The following is a 19,157-nucleotide window of genomic DNA, read 5'->3' on the forward strand; positions in this document are numbered from 1 at the left end:
CAAGATAAATGAAAACATGCCCAAAGACTTGTATGCAAATGTTCATATAAGCATTATTCATAATATCCCAAAGTGGAAACAATCCAAATGTCCATCAACCAGTGAATGGATAAATCAAATGTAACATATCTATATAATGCAATACTATTTGGCAATAAAAAGAAATGAAATACTGATATCACAACATGAATGACTCTCAAAAACATTAAGAATGCAAAAGACCAGATGCAAAAGAGCACATATTATATGAGTTCATTTATGTGAAATGTCCAGAAAAGATATCTATAGATGCAAAAACTATTAGTGTCTTCCTATGGGTAGAAGGGAGTAGAGGGCCTAATTATAAATGGGTCCAAAATACCTTTTGGGGATGATAGACATGTTTCAAAGCTGGATTGTGGTGATTGTTACAAAACTTGCCAATTTACTAAAAATCATAGATTAGTACACTTAAAATAGGCAAATTTTATGGTATGTAAATGATACTTCAATAAAGCTGCTTAAAAAAAATTCTGTGCCATTCTAATATATGGCATCTGAGAAACTGGGAAAAAGTGTACAATGGTTAAGTGCAGGAAAAAAAACAGATTAGATGGAAGAGAAATTCAAGACTAAAGAGGAAAGAAAAAAATTAGAAGCTAATAAAGCAACCACAAAATGACAGTCTTTTCTAAAACACTTTAGTAAAATTCTTCTTTTCCATTACGTAATCACACATACTTACTGGCAACTGGGATATAATCTTTTCCATACTTCTTAGTTCTACCCTTGAACTTTCAATTTCTTGTTGACATAAATCTAGTCGCTCATTCTGTGCTGCAACACGGACCTTTAATTCTCGGTTTTCATTCATTAAAGAAAATTTGTCTCTAAGTATTTCGTCTTTGTTCTCTAACTCACTCTCTAGCTTCAAAATACTTTGTCTAGATTCAGTTAGCTGTGCCATGACTTCTGAATTTTTCACTGCCATGATCCTTAGTTTTTCCTTTCCATTGTTATTTTCTTCTTTTAACTGCCTATGAAGAAAAGAGAATAAAAATGAAAATAAAATATATATGCATTCATTTTCAATCACATTTATTTAATCTCACTTTTAAAATTTTTTGAAGCTTAATTCTAAAATAATACCTGCTCACATTTACTAAGTACCTACTTTCTGCATGCCAGGCACTCACAACTTTATGTGGTTAGCACTATTATTACTTCTTATTTACAGATGAGGTAACTGAGGCACAAAAAGGTTAAATAACTTTCCCAGTGTCTCACAGTAAACGGCAGGGAAGGACAGCCCTACTATCTTGAAAGCATTTCTGCTCCCTGTTTAATTATATAAGACAGGAAATCTAACTCCAAAATCGCTGACATAGCATTTCGCATTATCAACAAAGTTTTGGATTCCTAAAACAGGAGAAAAAGTAAACTGGCTCTACATAATTGTACAATCAGCTTAAGAGCCCAGCATCAATGACTTTCTCTTCTTACAAGAATTTTTTTTTTTTTTTGAGATGGAATCTCACTGTATTGCCCAGGCTGGAGTGTAGTAGCGCAATCTTGGCTCACTGCAAGCTCCGCCTCCTGGGTTCATGCCATTCTCCTGCCTCAGCCTCCCGAGTAGCTGGGACTACAGGCGCCCGCCACCACGCCCAGCTAATTTTTTTTTTTTTTTCAGTAGAGATGGGGTTTCACTGTGTTAGCCAGGATGGTCTCGATCTCCTGATCTCGTGATCCGCCCGCCTCAGCCTCCCAAAGTGCTGGGATTACAGGCAAGAGCCACCGCACCCGGCCCTTACAAGGATTCTTTTAAGAAATACTGCATCAGCAACTCTTAATGGCACACTGGGAGATACTGTGTTGAAAAACTTAGACATTTTAGAAGGGTCAGACTCCAAATGTGAAGTTTTAAAAATATCTTAACCAATTTATTTCACTTATATTTGAAATATGAAAATAACATTTTTTTGGAAAATATAAAAATAACATAACTTAAGAAATCATACGTAATTAAATATACAAGAATTCTTTCATGAAGTATAAACATTTTAAGTGATGAAGGATTGCATCATAGTGTAATTGGCAGCATTTTTCTTTCTTAAAAGTAGATCTTGCAATCGATAATCAATTCTAGAAAATACTCTAGTAAAAAGCATCTTTACTCCCTCCTCCTTGGCAAAAATACTAAACAGACTACCTTAAGGAAAGTACGGCAAAATTAGACAAACCAGTTATTCTGATTGCTTCCTGCTCCCCCTTTTTTAAAAAAAAAATTAACAGTTTGAAGTGATAAAGACTGATTAATATTAACCTCGGAAAGCTGATGGGTGTTAGTTTTAAGAGGACAACAAGATATACTAAGAGAGAGTATAGGAGTCAGAAGACTTTGATCTTTCAAAGACCTTCAGTAAATTCTGGCTACTCTCGGGGCTTCTGTTTCTTTACTTATAAAATGAGAAGTTTGGACTAGGTAATTTTTTATGATTTGAAAAACACTTTTTATTAGAACATTGGATATTATACACATTTTACTAGCGAGTTAATGTGGTCATACACCAATGACATTATGTCTATTAATTTTCCCTAAATATATGCAAAGCAAATATGTTGATCAGAACTTCTCCATATTTACAAGTATATTCGCATTAACACATTTTACTTCATTTCTAATTCTAACTCGATAGCTAGAAAACAGTTTCAGTCATGAAGCCTATCCTTCTATATATGTAAGCCCATAATTACAACATATAAAATATTGTTTAAAAATGTTTCAGTTTTTTCCATCTCCACACAAAAATCCTTTTTCTACAACAGAATACTGTACCTTAATTTCTCTTTCAGAATTTCAAGTTCACTTTTACATAGACCACACTTTTCTTGTAGCCTTTTATTTTCTTTTTCACAGTTAATTAGATTTCTCTCTAATATTTCTTCTTCAGCTTGAACCTAAAACAATAATTTAAGTGGACATACTAATGTGGTTGTAAGTTTTAGGTGTTTCAAGCTAAAAATGTAAGTAGTGATTTCAGAAATAAGCAGGAATGTAAACTAAGAATTTCATACATTTAAGTCCCCAGCCTCATAGTGAAAAGTAGCAAAGTGAAGTTCCTGGGCAGTAACAAAAGACAGAGAAAAGGATGATACTACATGTCCAGAAAACCTGTAACAGATAGGCAACTGCATCAACTGAAAGCAAAAATTCATCTAGAGCTGCTGTGTACGAGTTACTAAAGGTTAATTTTAGTGCAAATGTTCCAGAGAAGTTGTTTTTGAAATTTTAACCACAAAATTTACCAATGAAACCACAGCCCAAAATGTAGAACAGATAAAAGCACCCAGGATACAGTGTTGAGAGAAGATTGGGTATATCTGCCCCAATTCCTTTGTTACCCTGTTACATCCACTTAACTATAGGGCTTTGCTGAGCATTGTTTGCAACTGATAATCCTAAGTGTAAAAAAAAAAAACCTGTCTCTTACATTCTTCTCTCTTTTCTCCATAAAGTCCTTCTTCTCCCCAAGAATATTCCTCCTACTAGGTCTTCTACCTCCCCTTACTGATCACCTTATTAAAAATCCCTTCTAAGATATTTCTTTCCCACAAGCACCCTCTCCAAGACTCTCAAAACCGCCTTCTTATTAACTAATTCACATTTAAGATTTCAATACCTAGTGAGACCTTAATATTTTACACTGCCAAGTGATATTCACAGTTTTACTGCAAAGGAATGGCCACTTTGTAATCAACTGCAGACTTTCTCCTGGATCTCAGTATTTAATATTGTTGGTAACTTCTCCTCTAAAATATTTTACCATGTAGCTGTCATGACAATATTACACTTGACTCTGGCCACTCTTGTTTTCTTTGCTTCCTTTTATTAACTCATAATTCCTGACTGCTCTTTTCTTTCTATTTATTCTCTCAAAAGTTTAGTGAATTTCTTGACTTTCCTTATTGCAACTATATTATGAGAAATACTCACCCCAAGTTTCCAAAATCCCTCCTATCCTCCTTACGCTATGAAAATTTCTTAAGCAACATCTTAACTTATGGGACCAAAGACATTTAATTCAAAATCCTTCAATTTCCTTCCACCTAAAACTTTTTTCTCTTTTTATCCACAAAGAAAAGAAATGTCCTATTTCATTAAAAAAAAGAATCTCACTTCTGCTCTTGGACTATCATCTTGCATATCGTTCAGACTCTTGTGCCATCTTTTATTCCTTATAATTCTAGCATCTTCAATCTCCCCCTACTAATAAGTTCAGGGTACCCTTAGGTGCTTTACCACAGCTTCTTCACCTTAACTTAGCTTCTTTCTTCCCTTCCATTCGCCAACTTTCCCAACCCGCCACACACACTTCCTCTTCACCTATCATATGTAAAGAATTGTCTGTTACCTACCTCTACTCTCTCCCTTTCCATCTCTCCCATTTCAGAGGTTGTGCCTTCTATTTTAATAAGTTGCTCTCTACAAAGTATCCAAAGACTCCCTGATTATAAAAACCAAGAGCCCTGTCTCATTCCTCATCTTTCTAAAATTTTTTTCTGATTTTTTACAGACAGGGTCTTGCTCTTTCACTCAGGCCTGAGTGCAGTGACATTATCAGGGCTTAATGCAGCCTCTAACTCCTGAGTTCAAGCAATCCTTCTACCTCAGCCCCCTGAGTAGCTGCAATTACAGGCGTAAGCCACCACACCTGGTTCAGTCCTCATTCTTCTTGACCAGTTTGCAACATCTGGCACTGAAGATCACCACCTTCTTTTTAAAATGTTCTATCGCCTTGACTTTTCGTATTATACTTTCCTGATTCTCTAATTTTTTAAAATAACTTATCGATATCTTTCAAAAGCTAATCTACCTGTTCTTTATCTCCCAGGGTATCTTCCCTCTTGTTCTCATTCTATATGAACTCTGTCAATGTCCAAGGCTTCTACCACTTTAATTCAGTACTGTCAATTCTCAAAACTACAGCCCTAGTACAGATTTCTATATCGAAATCCAGACCTATAGATACAAAAGCCTATTAGAAACCTGTAACTGGTTATTCTACAGAATAATAATTTCCAAAATAGAACTCATTAACTTTTTTTCCTGAATTGTCTATTTTGATTCATGATGCAATCATCCAGCAGTCACTCAAACCAGCAACCTAAAAATACCCTATATTCTTCTTTCTCATACTGCCGGCTTCTAATGCATTCAAGTGGTCACTAGATCCCACTGATTCCCCAACTTTAACATCCCTCACAGCTATCTACTCAGCTCCTTCATCTTCAATATCTCTTGCCTTGTCTTTTAAAGTCTCTTTGACTTGTTTCTCACCTCTCAAATGCATCTTCACATGACATCAGAGTGAGCTTCCTAGAACATAGATTTTGAATCATTTTCCCTGCTTAACACTATTCAATGATATACCACAATATTTGAGATAGCGTAGCAGCTCAAGCATTGCCTACTCTGTGAAGCCTTCTTTGGGCCCACCAGAGTTTATTAACCACCGCCACCTTCATCCCACCCTACTACACCTACCTCTTATTTCTATATTATACTTCGTATTCCAAAATACTTAAATTATTTGTTTATATACTTGTCAATCTTACTAGACAGTGAGCTCTTTAGGGTAGGTATCATGTGTTATGTATCACCGAATCTCCCAGAGACTAGCACAGTACCTGGCATGTAAAAGGAATTTCATAATTGTTTAATAAATGAATACCCATCTTCTCATTCTACCGTTCTACCTAAACATTCCTTCCTCTGCCTTTCTACCTTTGTTTGAACAGAATCATAAACTTCCTCTGCTTTCACTGTTATCTCAAGATGGAAGCTCCCATATTAGTATCTCTTTACCAGACCTCTCTTTTGAGCTCATTATCTGAATATCCAACTGTGGTGTTCCTCCACACACATTTCATTACCGTGTGATATTACTTAAAGATACTAAATGAATATAATAAATGAATGTAATAAACTCACTATATTTCTACATCAAATCAGTTCAAGGAACCTTCCCTCTGAGAGGCAGAAGCCAGCCCCTCTCAGAGTAGCAGACTCAGAGAGACCAGTTGAAGGCTACATAATCTGTCTTCATTTTCACTGAAGTGATAAAAATGAATTTCTTTCTTCTACTTCTCTAGCTCCAATCTCTGTTCACATATTCCATCCTTCTCTATATTTTGTTCCTTCTCCTCTCTCTACTCTTTTCCTTCTTTGGATAAAAAAGTTTCTGCTGATAATAAAAGGGTTGGTAAACATCATCCTTAACTAACATTTACAAATTGTTTATTTAAATGATTTCATAAGATCATAAAAATTACTCTCTGTCTCAACCATAAACATATTTTAATTATTCCTACCTTTATTGTTGGAATATAGAGAGTAATACAAAACACTGAATTTGCACAACTGCCTCTTACCTTTTCCAGTTTTTCAGCCACTTTCTTTTTATATTGTTGGAAAGCGTTACTCAGCTCTTCAGCATTGTACAGTGCTTCATTCCTTTGTCGTTCAGCTCTAAAATTTAAAAAGAGATAATGAATAAAAGTAAAGAATGCTCTGCATTTGAATAGTTAAGTTCCAAAGTAATCTTTAATTATAAGGAATAATTGGAGAGAAACAAATTTCTCTGTACTAAAAAGAAGTATTAGGCTTAAAGTACAAAACGAAGAATGTAGATCATACTACAAAAACTTTCTCACTCTATCAATATGAAAAATAAAATATAACACAAAACAATTATAAACATATATGTTGAAATATATATAAATTCTTATGTGTTGGCAATTTTTTCCCCCTATCTGAAAAAGACAGATTAGGAAAATAGCCTGAGGCTGGATGATAAATTTTCAAAGGTTAGGAATTACAAAATCAGTCTATTGTCTAGAATATTAAATATACTCAGTAAATTCTGTGACCTTTGCAAAGGTCAAATAAATTTCAAACAAGTATTTAAAAAAATGTTAACTTCTATTGATACCAGATATAAAAATCTAGACAACAAAAAACATAACCACCACCAAGCACTATTTAAGCCTAACCTTGTTGCCTCATCTCTTAGTTCCTTACGCTTCTTGTAATGAAATGAAAATTTGGGGCACAATACATTGAGAATACTTGGTCAATATCACACTGACGCCTAAAAATATTTTAATATTTAAACCTATTCCCATCATATTCTTTCTAATATAAGTGAGGTTAGTGACCCTCCTCTTATCCAGGATGAATTACTCTATTTGTAGTCTGGATCTTAACTCTTAACCCTTCAGAAATGCACTCTAGCTTCTGTATTTTCATTCCCTCTGTTGGTTATTTTGCCACAAGTATAAAAAGTTCAAGTAAAAGTATTCCTAACTTCCTGAATCTATGTGGTTAAGTATGTCTATCTGACTCCAAAGTTTCAGATAAAGGAAAGTAAGGACAACCAAGGATTTCTCTGAAAATCTGTAGGAATATAATCAATTCCTGAATGTGCACAGGTACTGTTCAGAGCAAAGGATACCTGTATTTCTCACTTAAACAAACAAAAACCTTCCCACATATTGTGCTTTCCTCTATCATCCTTCTTTTCTTTCTTTTTTTTTTTTTTTTTTTTGAGACGGAGTCTCGCTCTGTTGCCCAGGCTGGAGTGCAGTGGCACGATCTGGGCTCAATGCAAGCTCCGCCTCCCAGGTTCATACCATTCTCCTGCCTCAGCCTCCTGAGTAGCTGGGACTACAGGCACCCGCCACCTCGCCCGGCTAGTTTTTTGTATTTTTTTTAGTAGAGACAGGATTTCACCGTGTTAGCCAGGATGGTCTCGATCTCCTGACCTCGTGATCCACCCATCTCGGCCTCCCAAAGTGCTGGGATTACAGGCTTGAGCCACCGCGCCCGGCCTCATCCTTCTTTTCAAGCCAGACTCATCCACTTTACACTTATCTACTCTTCCTCGCTTCCAATTTGTAAAAAGTAATGACATATTTCCGCCACACACAAAAGTGTGGATAAATATTACCAAGTACTTCCAATCATGTTTTAATGAATCTTCACTCTTTGTCTGAAAAGGCTACAGAAGACAAACAAAACATCACAAATAAAGTTGAGGTCCTTATGCGTCCTGTCCAAATCCCATTCCCCTGACTTCTTCCACAGAGGTAACCCTATCCTGATTTGGGTGTTTTTTATTTTGTACATTCATGTTAACCTACACCCACAAATAGTATATATCACAGTTCATCTATTCTGAGAGGCACCCTATCCTGATTTGGGTGTTTTTTATTTTGTACATTCATGTTAACCTATACCCACAAATAGTATATATCACAGTTCATCTATTCTGAGAGGCACATTGTTTTCACTTTTTGTTGTGTGTGTGGAGATGGGTGTCTTGCTATTTTGCCCGGGCTGGTCTTGAATTCCTGGCCTCAAGTAATACTCCCACTTTGGCCCTCTCGAGTGCTTGCATTACTGGAGTGAGTCACTGTGCCCAGCCTGTTTTCGCTTCTGTTTTGTTTTGTTTTTTTTCTTTAATAACCACCTATAGTCTTACCATGGTTTCACATTTTTAACATCTCTAAAATTTTTATGTGCTGGGTATGGTGGTTCACACCTGTATTCCAAACACTTTAGAAGGCTGAGCCAGGAGGATTGCTTGAAGCCAGAAGTTAGAGACCAGTCTGGTAAACACAGTGAGATCATCTCTACAAAAAGTTAACTGGGAGTGGTGGTGCACACCTGTGGTCCCAGCTACTCTAGAGGCTGAAGCAGGAGGATCCCTTGAGCGCAGGGATTTGAGGCTGCAGTGAGCCATGATCGCAATGCTGCATTCTAGCCTGGGTGACACAGCAAGACCCTATCTCTAAAAAAATAAAATAAAATAAGACAGTTCCAGGTGGGGGTCCATAAAGTGCAGCAGCCACAGCCAGCTACCTCATGCTCAACAACAGCGCCTAGATGCTCATCCTGGGGCTGGCACCTGCAAGTCCCCCTTGGGCCAGGTAACTGAAGCTGTGAAGGTGGCAATCAACATCGGGTACTGCTGCATTTACTATGTCTACATGTACCAGAACGCAAATGAGGTGGGGGTAGCCATTCAGAGGAGCTACCCACTGTGGGTCTCCTCTGAGCTATTCTGTCGCTCAACAAAGTTTCTCTTTGTATTGCTTACCCTCCACTTGTTTGCGTACCTCATTCTTCCCAGACACAGGACAAGAACTCAGGACCCACTGAATGGTGGGGCTAAAAATGCTGTAACACAAATGGCTGAAACACACCCCTTGTTCACCACGTTGCAGGCAACAAGAAGAAAAGGCAAGAGAAGGAGAGAAGAGCTGCAGCCCTTCGGAGAGCCCAGACCTATGAGCTTCCCGAGCCAGGGCTGTGACACCCTCTTTAGGGCTCTGTGGTTCCTGGTGTCTCCAAGCTTCCGGCACCACCACGTTCCCTGGTGTCAGCCATGGAAGCTGCTTATGCTACGCCTGGTCCAGCCACAGCCTCACAGGGAGCTGGCGCCTGGAGCTGCTCACACTACCACAGCCGGCGTGCCTAGCTATGCATAGTGGCCAGTGCCTACAGTTGTTCACACACCCCTTGTCATTCTGCACCTAGCTCACTCTTGACAGGTGTGGGATCCAGGGTGGTAGCTGAGTGGGCAGAATGAGCCCAGTGGGCCAGAGCAAAACTCAGGCAAAGGTGCCACTGGCCACAGAGGTTTCTGGCTGGTGAAGCAACACCCCAAGGATCCCAAAACAGCATAGAGCGCCTCCTGCTTCCAGAAATCTGTAAGTCTTCATGTCAGTCATGTGTCTGTATCTTACCATACCTGATTAAAACAAACCCCGAATACATTCTAAAATATGCATTAAAGCCAGGCACAGTGGCTCATGCCTATAATACTTGCACTTTAGGAGGCCAAGGCAGGAGGACCGCTTGAGTCCAGGAGCTCAAGACCAGCCTGGGCAACACAGTGAGACCCCATGCCTAAAAAAAATTTAAAAATTAGTCAGGTGTGGGCCAGGCACAGTGGCTCACGCCTGTAATCCCAGCACTTTGGGAGGCCGAGACGGGTGGATCACAAGGTCAGGAGATCGAGACCATCCTGACTAACACAGTGAAACCCCGTCTCTACTAAAAATACAAAAAATTATCCGAGTGCGGTGGCGGGCGCCTGTAGTCCCAGCTACACGGGAGGCTGAGGCAAGAGAATGGTGTTAACCCGGGAGGCGGAGCTTGCAGTGAGCCAAGATTGTGCCACTGCACTCCAGCCTGGGCGACAGAGCGAGACTCCGTCTCAAAAAAAAAAAAAAAAAACAAAATTAGTAAGGTGTGGTGGGGCAAGCCTGTAGTCCTAACTATCTGGGAGGCTGAGGTGGGAGGATCGCTTGAGCCCAGGAGTTGGGAGCTACAGTGAGCCACGATCACAGCATTGCACTCCAGCCTGGGTAACAAAGCAATACTATATCTCTCAAAAAAAAATTAAGACTATACGTATCTTCTGTAGATTTTTTTCTTATAGTTTTTCTTATTTGATTTTAATTTTTTATTGAGTAAAGTACAGAAATCCTAATTGAGTGAATGTTTTAATAATGTATATACTTACTTAACTACTATCCCAATCAAATAGAGAACACTTCCAGCTCCCCTGTGTACCTTCCCAGTGAGTATTCTTTACCCCAAAAAGGTAAGCACCATTTGGACTTTTAACAACATATGTTAATTTTGCCTATCCTTGATTTGCTATGGAATTATACAGTATTCTATTGTGGCTTCTTCTACTGAGCATTGTATGTGTGATATTAACCCATGTTGTTACATAGTTGTAGCTGCTCTTTTTTACATTAATTACGTGTATAATTAATTATGTGAACATACCACAGTTTATTTATCAATTAGACTGTTGATGAACATTTAGCAATTACGAATAAAATTACTTTAACATTCTTGTACATGTCTTTTAACATAGGGACTAAGTTTTGTTGAAATGAATGGTGGATCCTAAGGCAGGCTTATGTTTACCTTTAGCAGCTACTGACAGTTTTCCAAAGTGGTTCTACAAATTTACACTTCCATTAGAAATGCAGAAGAGTTTCAATTCCACATCCTCGCCAAAACTTGTTTTTGAGAGTCTTTTCCATTTTAGCCATCGTGGGCCATAGCGGGCCTGATGTTTCCATTTGTCATCATTGTTTTGACTAGTTTAGTTATTTGTGGGCAGATTTTTAATTGTTGATTTGATATCCCTAATAGCTATATATACAGACACACATATATATATGTATACACATATATAGATGCACACACACACACACACACACATATATATATTTTTTTCAGGTTTTCAATTTATTTTAAAGTTAGTTTTGTTAAATTATATTTTGCTAAGAAATTTATTTAGTCTAAGTTTTCAAATGTATCATCCTTAAAATGATTCAGTTATTGGTCTTATTTCTTACATATTTCTTATGGCTTACCGATTTATAGCTAAATGTGTAGTTTGGGAGTCCCTTGTCAATCCCAACACTTGTGCCTTTTCTGCTTTATTAATCTTGTCTGATGCCCATTTTCTTGTTCATTGTGAAAATAACCACATTTAGGTTTTGGTAATCCTTTATATTGTTTCATTGTTTTCTATTCATCCACTTCATCCTTATCTTTATTATTTCCTTACTTCTATTTTCTTTGGTGTTCATTCTTTCTTCTGATGTCCTCCTTTTCCTGACCACACAATTGGCTATTTTAGTTCATTAATTTTCAGTCATGATATAATACATGTATATAAGGTTCAATTTTTTCCTCTAAGAGTGTCTTTAGGTACAGCCTACAAGCAGTGATGCACAATTTTTTTTATATCACTCAGTTCTAAAGGTTTTCTAATTTGTTCAATAGTCAGTGAACACCAGTAAGCCTGGTTTTACATTTCCAAACATACAGGATTTCAAGGAGTTATATTCTAACTTAACTGAACTGTGGTTGGAGAAAACAATACACACATCATCAATCTTTTGGAATTTTTTCAAATTCATGCTATCTGGCATAGTGAGGTAACAGATTACATCTGCTTGAAAGAACGTCAATTTCAAACTGTTGACTACAGGGTTCCATATGCACATCCATTAGATCAAGAATATTAATTGTCTTACTCAACACTTCAAGTCTTAATTTTTTGTTACTTAACAATTCCTGATAAATGTATAAAGAATTTTCCCCATATGACTACAGATTTGTTCTTTCCTCCCTGAAATTGTGTTATTTTTCTTATGTATTTTGGGACTAAATTATTAGATACATATAAGTTTAGAGTCTTTATAGCTTGCTGGTTTAGAGTCTTTATATCTTCTTGGCTAAGTGTCACTTAAACATTATATGAGTCATTTTAATGTTGGTAATGTTCATTGCATTGAAGTCTATTCTGATCCTAATACAGTAATATCAACTTTGCTTTGGTGGGTATTTGAAACATTCCTTTCCATTCTTTTTTTTTTCTTTTTTGAGACAGAGTCTCACTCTGTCATACAGGCTGGAGTGCAGTGACATAATCTCGGCTCACTGTAATCTCTGCCTCCTAGGCGCAAGCAATCCCTTTTACCTTAACCTCCTGAATAGCTGGGACTCCAGGCCTGTGCCACCACACCTGGCTAATTTTTATATTTTTTGTAGAGATGGGGTTTCACCATGTTGCCCGGGCTGGTCCTGAACTCACAAGCTCAAGTGATCCACCCATCTTGGCCCCACAAAGTGCTAGGATTACATGCTAGGATTACAAAGTGCTAGGTTAGCCACCGCACCCCGTCTGCTTTCAATTTTCCTGTGTCCTTATGTTTTAGGTAATCTCTTACAAACAGCATAAAGCTAAACAATCTCTCCCTTTACACTGGCTTTTTAATCCATTATGATTAATCTTCTCCACCCAAAAAATAGTCCTTGCAAAGGTTTTGATCTTTCAATCTCAGAATGTGCCAGTCTATTTGTGCTGCTGGACAAATATCATAGTCTAGGTCATTTATAAAAAACAGAAATGTATTTCTCACAGTTCTGGAGGCTGGCAAGTCCAAAATCAAGGCACTGGCAGGTTGGTAGGGCCTAATCTCTCTGCTTCCAAGATGGTGCCTTAAATGCTACATCCTCCAAGGAGGAGGAACACTATGTTCTAACATGACAGAAAGGAAAAAAGGGACAAACTCCCTCTGTCAAGCCCTCTTATAATGGCATTAATCCGTTCATGAAAGCAGAGCCCTTGTGACCTAAGTACCTCCTAAACGCTCCACTTCCCAACAGTGTTGTATTGGCATTAAGTTTCCAATACAAAAAATTGGGTGGACATATTCAGACCACAGCAGAAAGTCAATATTCATTTTAGTTCTTCAAAAAGCTCCAAGAGTCTTCGTATCATACCTCTACCTAAAAATCTCAATTGGCTATTTATGCTCCCCAGGTTAAAATACAAATCCTTTGGTATAACACACACAGTCATTTACAGTCTGGATCCAGTGTGTCTTTCATGTCTCATCTCCCACTACACCTATTTACTTATAAGAACATAAAATTACTTAAGAGTTCTTCAGCAATGATACTCTTTAATATGTCTATACCTTTGCACATGCTGCCCAGAATGTGTCTGTCCCCACTTACTCACTTTGTGAAGCCAAAGTCAATACTTAGCTGGGCGCAGTGGCTCAGGCCTATAATTCCAGCACTTTGGGAGTCCGAGGAGGGTGGATCACTTGAGGTCAGGAGTTTGGGACCAGCCTGACCAACATGGTGAAACCCTGTCTTTACTAAAAATAAAAGAATTAGCTGAGTGTGGTAGTGCATGCCTGTAATCCCAGCTACTCAGGAGGCTGAGAAAGGAGAACTGCTTGAACCCGTGGGGCGGAGGCTGCAGTGAGCCAAGATCACACCACTGCACTCCAGCCTGCAAGACAGAGTAAGACTCCACCTCAAACAACAACAACAACAAAGTCAATACCCTGAAAATCATCTCTTATCTAAGTTCTATAGAGGAAACTAGTAGCTCTTCCTCTTTATTTTTTCTTGGCAGCTATATTGTGAATGTGGTCTTCATGTATTATTATCTCACTATTTTAAATAACCATATGCAAAGCTTATCTGAGTAAGTAAAGTGTGAATTCTAGAATATGTAACCACAAAGTTTATATAATAGTTACGAATTATTAGTATTTATTAAGAGGTACCTTATATTTCTTTTTTTATTTACTCTTCATATCTATCCATATAAAGATAATATCGTTTTTATTTAATGAAATGAATGAAAAAAACCTGAGATTTCAAAAGGTTATATCATTTGGCCAAGGTAACAAAGCCAATGAGAGGTAAAATCTAAAAATTTTCTAACTAACTCCAAAACCTAAGCATTTTCTACTAATATTTGTAATATTGCTTAGTACAGATTATGGCTTTATACTGTATAAAAACTGCTATAATCCTATTTCATTATAAAATCTTATTAGCTTAAACTAAAAAAATTTAAATCTTTATCACTTTAAAAGTGAACTGGCATTCAGAGTTAATGGTTCCTTGGACAGAGACACTTAAAAGACTTTATCTCCAGATATAATTTATACGAAATAGATATTTTTGTACTACTTATATATTTCTAAAGGAAGATCCAACCACACATTCTCATGCATTGAGTTTCTTTCTCTATGAGGCAAAATTTTCTTTTTAAGAGTTCATTCAACATTTTATTTAGTTTTATTAGAGGTAATATTAATTTACAGGCTTTTTCCCTGTTAGTATTTTAAACTCAGTATACTGATTTCAAATAGGCCACAGAACTTAATTTCAGATACAAGTATCATTACACTGATAATCATTATCAGTTTTGTAGAAATTCAGCCCAATCCAGAATGCTAATAACATAAATTCCACACACAAACATTTTAATGGAAAATTTCAAAAAATTAATAGATAAAAAGAACATTAAGTTATTCTATTGCCAAATCTCTGAAATTTTTTCACTTCAAAAATTAACTAGAATTTTAAACAGGTAATATATTCTTTTATTCCCTTTCAAAAAAATGTATTTGCTTTAAAAACACATACCTTTTTCCTTGTTTGGTTTGTTCAAGTAAGTCCACCTTTAATTTTATACATTCCTCTTTGGACTCCTGCAAACTCTGTTCCTTTTCAATTACCATTTTCTGGCTCTGTTCCAGCTTATTTTCTGCCTCTCTATAAAATAAAGGATACTTTGTTTTAAGACTACTAAAGAGATTATCCCAGGTATGCAAGAATAATTTAATATTAGGAATTATATTTGTTTAAATCAATGAGTTAAGCAAAACAATATACAAAAAGAGACAGAGAAAAAGGTATATTCATCCCTTGTTAATTAAGAGTTTTTTTAAAAATAAAAGAATACTTCCACCAGATGATAAATATATCTGAAGTAATAACTCACATCATATTTTATAGTCAGATACCAGAAGCATTCCTGTATAGTTCAGAAACTAAATAAGGATGACTGTTATCATCCCACATCCAACAACTTTACTAACAGTTCTACCCACTGCAAAAAGCAAATATGAAAAGGTATTAAGAAGTATAAATGCTGAAAAGGAAAGACAAAATTTTTTTCTTTTTCCTACTCTTTGAGTCAGAAACAAAATTTTCTTTATTTGCTGATAATACCATTAGCTACCAATTACAAAATAATTATATTACACAAAAGTCAGTAACCTTCCCATACACTAGCAATGAACAAAGTAGGAACAATTCACAATTACTAAAAATATAAAATACCTACAAATAAATTTAAAATAATATATGTATTACAAAGAAAATTACAAAACTCTGATGGACATAAAAGACAACTTTAGCATGCAGCAAATCATTTGCAGAACTTGTGAAACACCTCCCAACTTGGTTCAGTATGCCAGAGATAAGGTCTGAGAATTTGCATTTCTAACAAGTTCCCAGGTGATGCTACTATTGCTGGTCGTTTAACTATATTCTCAGAATCACTCAGAGTAATATGTTATTTAATATGCATATATTTCCCATTTTATTCAAAGCAGAAGAGAATAAATTATAAAGTGCCTGATGGCAAGGCATGACAGCTCATGCCTATAATCCCAACACTTTTGAGAGGCCGAAGCAGGAGGACTGCTTGAGGCCAGGAGTTTGAGACCAGCCTGACCAACATAGTGAGACCCCATCTCTACAAAATAAAAAATAAAAAGCTCAGCTGGGCACAGTGGTGTGTGCCTGTAGTCCCACTACTTGGGAGGCTGAGGCAGAAGGATCATTTGAGCCCAGGAGGCTGAGGCTGCAGTGAGCCATATTGCACCACTGCACTCCAGCCTAGGTGACAGAGTGAGACCCTGTCTGTAAAAATAATAAAAGTGTCTGACTCCTTTACATTTTATTTCTTGAACTCCCTTTGAAATACTGAGTATATACTGCTATGTAGGTGAAGAAATGAACTAATTCATATTTGACAAAAGCATGTAAATAGGCATCTCACCTTAGTCTTTTTTAACCCCTATATACTGCATGCAACCTACAGCCAAGAGGAGTTATGATTGACTAAAAATAGATTCAACGAGTTCTAAGACAACTGAACACCATTAGGGTATGTAAATATATTGGGTGTGGGGAACAAGATTTAACAAGATATAACAAAATGTAAAAGTAGCAAATAAAACTCTGAGAGCTATAAAAAGTATATTTACCTCAAAACTTTATCTTGAGCTGAAACCTCTGCTTCCAAATTTATAATCTGTTCTTCTAAGATTGGGACACTGGCTGCCTGCTGTTGAGCAAATTCAAGCATGGAAACCTAAAATATAAAAACAACTTTTATAGTACTTTCAGAAAATAAATTAACCTACTTGGCCCTTAGTTTTTTTCCTGTCAGATAAGGGGGTTCAACAGGGCTCCCAAATCATTGCTCAGATATAAAGCTTCCCATCTATTCCTTTGATCAACATTTACATGGGCATATCATCACAAGCCAGCCGTGGCATGTAAGCTCCTGGCATTACCTTCAACTTATAACTGAAGAGTTATTTAGGGGAGAAAACAGAATCTCTACTGATAAGCATCTAGCAAGATTAATTTTACATAAATTAGAAAATTAAATATAAAACATCAAACTATAAACAATTATGAAAGAAAATATTTATTGAATTTTTATGATTTAAAGACCTAATTATAGAATACATGCTTACTAGAAAGAATCTAAATACAGAAAAGCATAATGACCCTACAATCTGTATTATAAAGAGAGTACAACTACTATAGCAGGATGGGAACCCACAATCTAAATGGTATGGAAGAAAGTATCAATAAGATAACTATCACTGAAAAAGAAGTTTAGAACATGAAGGCACAAGGTACTGTAGAGGACAGAAGTGAGGACCCAATGAAAAAGCAGGGATACAGTTCAAAGTATCTGCAAATAACAGTTATCCTTTTTCCCACTCCCAGAACACCAACAGCAAGGTGTTGGCATACTAGGAAAGAGGCAGAAAGTTTATTATCAGAAGAAACTGAACAGAAGAAGCTTGAGACTGTGGGACACTAAGAATAATGAGCAGGAATGAAGTACAGCTGTAACAAGGGAATTAATATAAAACGGATAACTCCACCTTACTACTCTATTTCGTTTTTGGTTATCCCACAGGTGAGAAACTAAAGGATTCTTTGCTGGAGAAACTCAACAGCTCAAAAAAAAAAAAAAAAAAAAAATCTCTTTCCATGCTGATAGCACTCCCACAAACATGGTGAACATTCCTAAAACCTGCAGGACTTTCTGTAAGAAGTGTGGCAAGCACCAACCGCAGAAAGTGACACAGTACAAGAAGGGCAAGGATTCTCTGTATGCCCAGGGAAAGCAGTGATATGACAGGAAGCAGAGTGGTTATGGTGGGCAGACTAAGTAGATTTTCCAGAAAAAGGCTGAAACTACAAAGAAGATTGTGCTAAGGCTTGAGTGCATTGAGCCCAGCTGCAGATCTAAGAGAAAGCTGACTACTAAAAGATGCAAGCATTCTGAACTGGGAGGAGATAAGAGCAGAAAGAGCCAAGTGACCCAGTTTTAAGTGTTATCTTTTGTTTTATTACGAAGACAATAAAATCTTGAGTTTATGTTAAAAAAAAAAAAAAAAAAGGAAAAGAAAAACATCTCATACTGATACTGTTTGGGAGCTGGCAGGTGTTTCCCTACAAAAGAACCACCTCCCTAACCATCACCCAGAAATAAAGTCCACTGGACAACAAACCACCAATCTGCATTTAAATGCCTTTCTGTTAAATATGAATAGCTAAAATACTAACATCTGAAAAAAAGCTTCTGTTTTTTTTTTTGAGACAGAGTCTCACTCTGTCACAGGCTGGAGCACAGTGGCGCAATATCAGCTCACTGCAACCTCCACCTCTGAGTTCAAGCAATTCTCCTGCCTCAGCTTCCCGAGTAGGTGGGACTATAGGTGCACACCACCATGCCCAGCTAATTTTTGTATTTTTTAGTAGAGACAGGGTTTCACCATGTTGGCCAGGATGGTCTCGATCTCTTAACCTTGTGATCCACCCGCCTCGGCTTCCCAAAGTGCTGAGATTGCAGGCATGAGCCACCACGCCCGGCCCAAAAGCTTCTAACATAAAGTCAGAGGCCTAAACAAAAGAAAAAGGAAAGGAAAGCAAACATGAAAAAAAATCATTAAATCTTCAGAGTGCTAAGAGAGAATACATTAGTATGTTATGAAATACAAAACAATCAGAACAAAAAAAACTTTAGAAACTGAAAAAAGTATGACAGCCAAAATAAAAGATTCAATAGAAGTGCAAAAAATAATGTTGAGAATACCTCCTAAATAAAAATCACATGGCCAGGCACTGTGGCTCAATCCTGTAATTCCAGCATTTTGGGAGATGGATAGATCGCTTGAGTCCAGGAGTTCAAAATCAGCCTGGGCAACATGGCAAAACTCCATCTCTACAAAAAGACAATACAAAAACTAGCCAGGCATGGTGGCATATGCCTGTAGTCCCAGTTACCTGGGAGGTTACGGTGGGAGGATCACTTGAGCCCAGGAGGTCAAGGTGGCACTGAGCTGTGATTGCATCATTGCACTTTAGCCTGGGTGACAGAGCAAGACCTTGTTTCAAAACAAAACAAGGCTTATATTCAAAAGACAGGTAATAACAAATGTTTGCAAGAATG

General features: G+C 37.0%; 1 protein-coding gene and 1 pseudogene across 3 annotated transcripts in view; one reads left to right on the forward strand and one right to left on the reverse strand.

The window, feature by feature from the left end:
- The window catches only part of CCDC18 (coiled-coil domain containing 18), a 114,523-nt gene that overhangs the window by 85,120 nt on the left and 10,246 nt on the right, over positions 1-19,157 (reverse strand). For 2 of the 3 annotated variants that reach the window (XM_077952936.1, XM_028847494.2), the window contains 5 exons: positions 16,666-16,772; positions 15,035-15,163; positions 6,412-6,508; positions 2,816-2,937; positions 725-1,016 (listed from right to left, as the gene is read on the reverse strand). In XM_077952936.1, the coding sequence (XP_077809062.1) occupies positions 725-1,016; positions 2,816-2,937; positions 6,412-6,508; positions 15,035-15,163; positions 16,666-16,772 (747 nt within the window). The remainder of the gene's footprint in view (positions 1-724; positions 1,017-2,815; positions 2,938-6,411; positions 6,509-15,034; positions 15,164-16,665; positions 16,773-19,157) is intronic. The other variant, XM_077952940.1, reaches the window with a different exon arrangement.
- On the forward strand, positions 17,716-18,375 carry LOC100425443 (large ribosomal subunit protein eL42-like; annotated as a pseudogene).

Source organism: Macaca mulatta, chromosome 1, assembly GCF_049350105.2.
Source record: "Macaca mulatta isolate MMU2019108-1 chromosome 1, T2T-MMU8v2.0, whole genome shotgun sequence".
In the NCBI taxonomy this organism is placed as follows: Eukaryota; Metazoa; Chordata; class Mammalia; order Primates; family Cercopithecidae; genus Macaca; species Macaca mulatta.